The sequence below is a fragment of the Argiope bruennichi genome, chromosome 9 (genome assembly GCF_947563725.1).
Source record: "Argiope bruennichi chromosome 9, qqArgBrue1.1, whole genome shotgun sequence".
Classification (NCBI taxonomy): domain Eukaryota; kingdom Metazoa; phylum Arthropoda; class Arachnida; order Araneae; family Araneidae; genus Argiope; species Argiope bruennichi.
The window spans coordinates 106,043,151-106,051,496 of NC_079159.1; the positions used below are offsets into that span (position 1 = coordinate 106,043,151).

An 8,346-nucleotide genomic window follows, 5' to 3' on the forward strand; every position below is an offset into this window, starting at 1 on the left:
ATTGTAGATAAATAAATTCAGCTCATAATTCTGAATATGATCTTTAATCATAAATTGTAAACAAAATCATTCCTTACTTTGCTACACAAATGTATTATTGACACCTGTACTTTTGGAATAGACTTGTTTTTTTCTTTCTTTCTTTTCAATTTTGTTTGAGGTGTGTGCATAAAATTTAAGATGCATGCATTAAGTTTAGACTATATATATATAAAATATTGCAAACATTTTGATCATAATAATCCTTTGAAAAAATATGAAAGAAAGAAAACTCATTTCAGTGCATTAAATTCTACATAATAATGAGTAAAATTTACAATAAATAATGAATAAAATTATAAATATTAAATCTGATATTCTATTTTGATAAATTTTAGAAATATCTTAAGAGACCAGATTGGTCCAAATAACAATTTTTATTAAATTGAGCTAAATAGACGTCATATTGAAGTAGAATACATGTTTTCTTTCCAAATAGTAGGAGAAAAAAAATAAAATAAAAAAAATTAAGAAAAGAAGTCTTACTTGAAAGCAGCACATGGCAAATGGTTTATTTACAATGTTCATAAAATATAATGCATAATGTTATTTAATAAAATTTGAAGGCTAGTGCATGATGTTTCTCATTCATTAGTTTACATATCATTTTCTCTAAGTCAGTTTATTGGAAAAAAAATCTAGAATTTTTCAGAACAAATCAATAGTTTTATTTTATGAAGTTACTTTTACAATAATCTTGCTCGATATTTATAAAAAGAAAAATTACATTTTCGAAATATCCCTAAGTATTAAAATATTATATATACTTATTATTTCTGTTTTAATTAAAATTTCTATAGTTATAAAAGGTAAGAATAATAAAGACATATTACAATTTGTTCAAAACAGTTTTATTAATAGCATACCATTTACAAATCAATATTTCACACATTTATATTCTAAATATCAGTTACTGTAAAACATTTTTTATAATTGAAAAAAATATTTGTTAAATAAAATTTGAATTTTTATCTGAAAATAAAAGAATAATTAATTCTCAAGAAATAATGAGTAACTAGAAATAATTTATTTATCATACAATAAAATATATATCTATGGAAATCAATTATGTTTCTATAAAAATCAATAATTATAATTTTTAATATACAATAATTGAATTTTCAAAAATTCAGGTAACTACTTGAAGGCATCTACTACACCATACTACTACTTGACACCACAGAAAATTCTCAGTAATATGATACTACACTAATTTTGATAATCTGATTTTTCAAACATTCAGATAACTACTTAAGGTATCTACTACACCACACTACTACTTGACACCACAGAAAATTCTCAGTAATATGATACTACACTAATACAGCCCCTCTTACAGTCTGATTTGAATATATGAATGCAGTGAAAAATTTGAAAAGAAAATTATTATGTGCAGATGCCTGTGAACTTGATGCAATACAAAGAATACACTATTGCTCAAGTTTTGAATTTTATTCTGCAACATTTACTACATATAGGATAATTTTTTTCTTTCTAATTTTATTTGAGGTATGTGCATAAAATTTAAGATGCATGCATTAAGTTTAGACTATATATAAAATATAGCAAATGTTTTGATCATAATAATCCTTTGAAAAAAGATGAAAGAAATAAAATTCATTTCAGTATATTAAATTCTACATAATAATGAGCAAAATTTACAATAAAAAAAACAAATAAAATTATAAATATTAAATCTGATATTCTATTTTGATAAATTTTAGAAATATCTTAAGAGATCAGATTGGTCCAAACAACAATTTTTATTAAACTGAGCTAAATAGACATCATATTGAAGTAGAAAACATACTTTCTTTCAAAATAGTGGGAGATAAAAATATAAAAAAATTAAGAAAAGAAGTCTTACTCAATAGCAACACATGACAAATGGTTTATTTACAATGTTCATAAATGATTTACAATGTTTATTTACAATGCTAATGCCTAATTCAATTTAATACAATTTGAAGGCGTTGTGCATGATGTTTCTCATTCATTAGTTTACATATCATTTTCTCAGTAATACGGCACTACACTAATACAGCCCCTCTTACAGTCTGATTTAAATATATGAATGCAGTGAAAAATTTGAAAAGAAAATTATTATGTGCAGATGCCTGCGAACTTGATGCAATGCAAACAATAAACTATTGCTCAAGTTTTGAATTTTATTCTGTAGCATTTACAACATATAGGAAGTATGCAGGAATTTATTACTAAGACAAACTGTGTGGCAATCTTATCATCATTAGTAGAAAATCAGAATGGGTTTGAATCATGACAGAGATACATAATTAGCATGATATATACAAAATATTGATCATCACATGTCAAATCATCTAAAATTGTTTCAATACAGAAACTTATTACATCTTAGCTAATAAATTATTATCAGAATCTAAAGTTTGAGATTATTAAACTACAAAACAAGGTATTAATCTAAATTAACCAATCTACAAATAAAATCTACCAATGTAGAAAATATTATAATCATTAATTATAGTGGATTTATTGACTTATTTATTAAGCAGTGTTTCAAGAAAAATTACTGAATTTATAAGCATTATTATCATTCATTTAAAAAAAATTCAGATTTAATTTTAGTTTAGTCAGAATAACAGCCTATTTCAAGACTATATAAAGTTATTTTGAGATGGACTTTGTAATTTTTAATAATGTTAAAATGACAATAATTGATCCAATATTCCAAGAATTCTATACACAACAACAACAAAAAATGTCATTTGAGTCATCATGTTACAGCTAATGTACATCAGACCCACATAAATGTAAGAAATAAGTTGCATAAATGCAACTGAATAATTCTTCATTTTACAATCCAGAAATTATAAAATCTTCAAAATTAAAGATATGAAATATTTAACATATTTGCCTTGTTACGAGTATAAAACTACCTGAATTACATAGAAACTGCACCAAATGCTAAAGCAGTAAAACGAATATTTCTAGGTTCAAACGTTCGAGACCTTCTATTCGTCCTGCTGATCACCATCGGACCTCTCTCCATATATTCCTTACAGACACGTGCAGCATCTTTCAAAAATGTTTCATTTGAAGTAGGGCCATGAACTACAGGTGCTAGCTTTCTACCATCTAATTCATAAAGCTTTGAATTGAAATGAATCAAAGTTATATAATGGTATTCACATTTGGTACCAAAGCTTTCCCCATCTTCATAACTTCCTTTCAAGGCCAAACAAATATCCCTTTTTGTTTTCAAAACTTCAGCTTTGTATTGTGGAGATATTCTCCTCGTCTCATCTATAAATCTTTTAATTATTGAATCAGAAGGTAAATCTAAATGTTCGATGTTGTTAGCTATAGCATGAATCAAAGCTACAACACCACATCCATTAGTAATGGTTTGATGCATGAAATATATATCTCTATCCAATTCCGGATGTCCATATCTTGCTATTTGTTCTTGCTCCATACAATATTCATAATCATCTTCAGATATAGGAAAAAGAAGTAGTACAGCATATACAGGCTTTGGTACCGAGTTCAGCAATTCTTCATCTAATGATACGATGTCCGATATTCCCCACTGTTTTGGAACACCTACTTTTTCTAAAAATCTGTTCATAACATCAGGATCGGATACTACAGGTAGCCACTCCAGTGAAGACATTTTGATAATAAATATTCAAGAATAGAAGAAGAAACAAGAACTAATTAAGAAGTAATATTTTACTAAATGACGTAACTCACTTCATCAAATGAAACATCAATAAATTCAACCTAAAGTACAACCCTCCAAAATCACTACAGTTTAAATGGATGTCTTATATAACAATTTGTGAAACTTGTATTTTTTTTATCTTCTAGTTAAAAGTATAAATAAAAACTCCTTTCAAACTACAAGATGGCAGTTTCATGAAAGAGAAAAATACGTATAGCCAATTATCAACTGATTGATTGTTTGAATCGAATATTATGTGCAATAAAAATTAAAGCTATAGCATGACAGAAATGATAATATAAAAGAACATTTCAGAAATAATCTTTTTGTAACTATAAGTTTTAGATGATTTTTGAATGCTTTTTAAAATGAACACTTTTCTGTATTTCAAATGCAACTCTGTATTATTTGTAATTTGACATTATGAAATATTTGTATTGGCAACAATTTCTGAGGCAACTGAAGTTTTTCTGGACTTCGTGTTGACATTCGAGGGGCGGTTCTGAAATTACTAGTAAGAGTAAACGAACATATTTTTACTTTCATATACCTAAATATGATTCGTTTCATTCTCATTCAAAACAGAGCTGGTAAAACTCGCCTTGCAAAATGGTATATGAATTTCGATGATGATGAAAAGCAGAAGCTAATTGAAGAGGTCCATGCAGTAGTTACTGTCAGAGATGCAAAGCATACTAATTTTGTTGAATTCCGTAACTTCAAAATAGTTTACAGAAGGTACGCCGGTTTATATTTCTGCATCTGTGTGGATGTTGGAGACAATAATTTGGCATATTTAGAAGCGATACACAATTTTGTAGAAGTACTAAACGAGTATTTCCATAATGTCTGTGAATTGGATTTAGTGTTCAACTTCTACAAAGTGTACAGTGTCGTGGATGAAATGTTCCTTGCCGGTGAGATACGCGAAACCAGCCAAACTAAAGTACTGAAGCAACTGTTAGTATATAATTCATTAGAATGAACATAATTCCCTGTGTTTATTTATTCATGCATTGATAGATCTTCTGTTAAGATGCATTTCTCTTCAGAGATTAATTCGAGTTAAAAATTAAGAATTTCTGTTGTTTTTAAACATTCTTGTAGAATATAAAAGACTCTGTTCATATTCCTGCATCTGATAAAATTCTATTATGAAAGATAAAAATGTACCCAACTCTTTTGTATGAAATTTCTGTTTATTTATATGTATTTAGATTTTTTAATAGCATGCTTAAATTATGAATTCCTTTTATTTAGCAAAGGTAAAAGAAATGATATAATTGATGAATTTGACAATAATAAATGCCTGTAATGGCAACAGTATTCTTACTAAATTGTTTCTGCACTTAGTGTTGATATTTAAGGAACAGTTCTGAAATTATTAATTTGTGTAATCACACATTTTCAGTTTGACTGTCAAAAATAATTTTTAAAAATTTACATTCCAATTTTACTTTTGTTATTAAAGTGTGTGTACTAATACCTGTGTTCATATGTAAAATATTTGTTTTTAAACTGCAAAAGATAATATATAATACACATATTATTCATATAACTGTGCAGATGTATTTTTGTTTTCACCAACTGTTAATTTTTTGTAGAGGTGAATAGCAAGATTATGTATAAATGTTTATTAAAAGAAGTTTAACTGTCAACTCTTGGTTTTCGTTTTGTATGACCCTTGTTCACTCTATTTTGATTACAGTGAAATTTCCTAGTTGAGTTTTTAATAGTTTGATATGTAAAGCTAATGATGCCCATAAAGCATTTTTGCATTAAAAATTATTATTCATTCAAACTATGTTTAAAACTATTATGCTACAAAAAAAGGCAAAAGTGAAAGTCAAAACTTCCTTAACCTTATTTGGTTCGGGTTATAAAATTATTTGAAATATAAAGAAAATAATGAATATGATTAGTTGGAAGTTTCAACATAGATTTACTGTAAAAAATTTAAGTATCCTTCAGTGATGGATGGTGTCTTCAATCTTAATTGAAGACACCATTTTTGAAAAAAGACCAGATTGATTTTGTAAGAATTGTAATCTGTAGGAATATGTAAATCTTCAATAATAATAATTAGTTCTTATGATAGTAGTAATAATTAAGGATGCTTAGGATATAAATAAAAATACTTATGAACTTAAGCAATTTAAATATTAAAAATATACAATTTTATGTATATTCTACTCTTCTCATGGGCAGAAAAGCAAGATATTACTAATTAGTCATTCAAAAGTGTCCTCCAAATGAGGACACTTTTGAATGTCTATTTCTATACATTAAAAAATGAAGTTAAATTTCATATAAATTAATACCTCAAGAATATTGAATGATTGATTTTGTAAGAATTGTAATCTGTAGGAATATGAATGATTGATTTTGTAGGAATATGTAAAAATTCCCATATTAAAGTTTTAAAAAATTGTGCCTTTAAAATATAAAATTAATGTATGAAGGGAGCCATATTCAATTATTCTGTCACCTATAGTTAAAAAAAAAGAAATGAGATGTTATTTTTCCTGGAAAAATAACATCTTTATTAGGAAAAATTTACTTATTTTTAAATTTCAATTAATCACATGATTAGAAAAGTATAGAAAGTTTGTGTGATGATATAGATGCTTATTAGAGAAAAATGGCAATCCTGAGTTAGTAAGATTTATTGCAGCTTATTAGCTGAATTCTATTTAGTAGTGGCGGAAAAAATTATTAATTTAAATATGCACGTTATAATCTTTACTAATATTAATTATTATTATCAATAAAAAAATTGAATTTTCTATAGGAAGAGTCAAAAATGTCCTTGTAGGGAATAAAATGAAAATTGTAGCAATTAAAGCAGCAAATTGACAATTTTTATTGTCAACTGAAAGAAATATTTTAAATTTATTGTAATAAAAACTTTCCTTTATCTTTTAAGCAGTTTTTCTCCAAATATCTTAAGTTTCATTCAGTGGCAGCATGATATAGCGGCTCCTGATCTTATTTTTAAAGGTTAAATTCTTTATAAATTTTTTTTCTTTTACTTTGATTATTACCCTAAAAATGCAATGATTAACAAAAATTGAAAAAATAAGATTGGAAATAAACAAAGAAGTAAGAGAAATGTAAATTCGGGATTTGTCATGAAAACCCACTGTGACAAAATTTATTGGTTTATTTGAAGAAGTATTTTTCTACCTTTGAATTTAAAGGTACTGGAACTGCCATCAGCGTAGATCTGGTTTGGTGTGCTAGTCACTTTTTCTTTCCAGGTTTGCCTTCATTTTTTTTTTTCCAGTCTTTTTCATTGGATGTTTATGTGTCTTGATTGTTATTATCTTGACAGAAACACACATGCCTTATTGAATATTATTTCATTTATTAGAAGTTTTTCTAGGTAAAAAAGGTTCATATATAATTTTATAAAATGTTATTCAGATGGAGATCATTATAATTATTACTTGTAAAAACAATGATCATTATAGATAATGTATTATACAGTTTATTTGATACTCACTTTTGGATGAGAATAATTGAGATGACTGACAGAAGATGAAAGTGTATGTGGTGAAAGAGATTTCGATTCATCACTGTTGTTGAACCATCACAGGAATTTATATTGTACAAAATAACATGGAATAAAAAGACCATAAAATTGGCTATTTTCACATTTGGTGTGCTGCACTCTTTACATGATGCTGAATATTTACACTTTTTTGAAAGACAGTTTACATTCCACTCTTTGAGAGTTACAATTTTTTTTATTTGCTTCTATTTTTAAGCAATAAAATTGAGCAATCATTACTTTTTTTAAGGCCTATTACAATGGTTATTTTACCTCATGGTATAGGATAGAACGAACATAGATGGAAAAAGGAAATGATATATAAACATCCTATTATCAATAAGATAAATTGAAAAATGGACAAAACAGTTTTTGTTTAATTCATTTACATAGAAATTTTAACATTTAAATTTGAATATCAAAAATTAGAGGCATAATGTCCTATAGTGTTGTAAAGCAAAGCAAAGTGTAACCGCCGCCAGGCGGAGATGTTGCAACGTCACCCTGCAAGCTGCATGATATATTTATTCAGTACAGATTGTGATCTCGGCGTAGCTGTGTGATTATTATAAGTGTATCTGTGTTTGTGTCATCCATTTGTCAATAAACGTTATGTGTCTGAAAAACCTTTGAACTTATTTGACTTAAGTACCCAGCATCTGGTAGATGCAGAAGTATTTGACTTCTGAAAGATTCTATGTTTAGTTTTGGTTTTCGAACATACAGTATTAAACATTGGTACATGTAGTATTTGAATGATCTGTTCACTTTCATTTTCTTAAAAACTATATTTCTCTTCAAGAGGACGGTTGACAAGATATTTCAGTATAAACAAGCCATTTTCTATTTACAAGATTTGAGCAACAATAGTTTTCATTAACTTTTTACCATGCTACTTTATCAGGGATAAGTAGTAGATGGTTTGTCTGATGGAAGGTGTTGCATTGCTAAGTTTCTTTATTACCATAGCTTTTGGAGAATAATATGCCTTCTTTATTTTAAATTGTAAATGTTCTTCATGATGGTAATATTAAAACATATTTTTCCCCTT

The 8,346-nt window shown here is 26.9% G+C and overlaps 2 protein-coding genes across 2 annotated transcripts; one reads left to right on the forward strand and one right to left on the reverse strand.

Annotated features, from left to right (window-relative positions):
* Positions 1–930: 930 nt before the first annotated feature.
* LOC129985245 (ubiquitin carboxyl-terminal hydrolase isozyme L3-like) lies at positions 931–3,958 on the reverse strand. The gene has a single exon (XM_056095204.1). It carries the CDS (start codon positions 3,689–3,691, stop codon positions 2,960–2,962), a length of 732 nt encoding a protein of 243 aa, XP_055951179.1. The 5' UTR covers positions 3,692–3,958; the 3' UTR covers positions 931–2,959.
* A 240-nt stretch (positions 3,959–4,198) lies between these two features.
* LOC129984846 (AP-2 complex subunit sigma) lies at positions 4,199–5,400 on the forward strand. Its single transcript, XM_056094811.1, has one exon. It carries the CDS (start codon positions 4,299–4,301, stop codon positions 4,725–4,727), a length of 429 nt encoding a protein of 142 aa, XP_055950786.1. The 5' UTR covers positions 4,199–4,298; the 3' UTR covers positions 4,728–5,400.
* Positions 5,401–8,346: the final 2,946 nt, after the last annotated feature.

What these genes read in the sequence shown, in the direction of transcription:
- LOC129985245 (XM_056095204.1), bottom strand. Translation starts at nt 3,691, where the DNA reads ATGTCTTCACTGGAGTGGCTACCTGTAGTATCCGATCCTGATGTTATG.
- LOC129984846 (XM_056094811.1), top strand. Translation starts at nt 4,299, where the DNA reads ATGATTCGTTTCATTCTCATTCAAAACAGAGCTGGTAAAACTCGCCTT.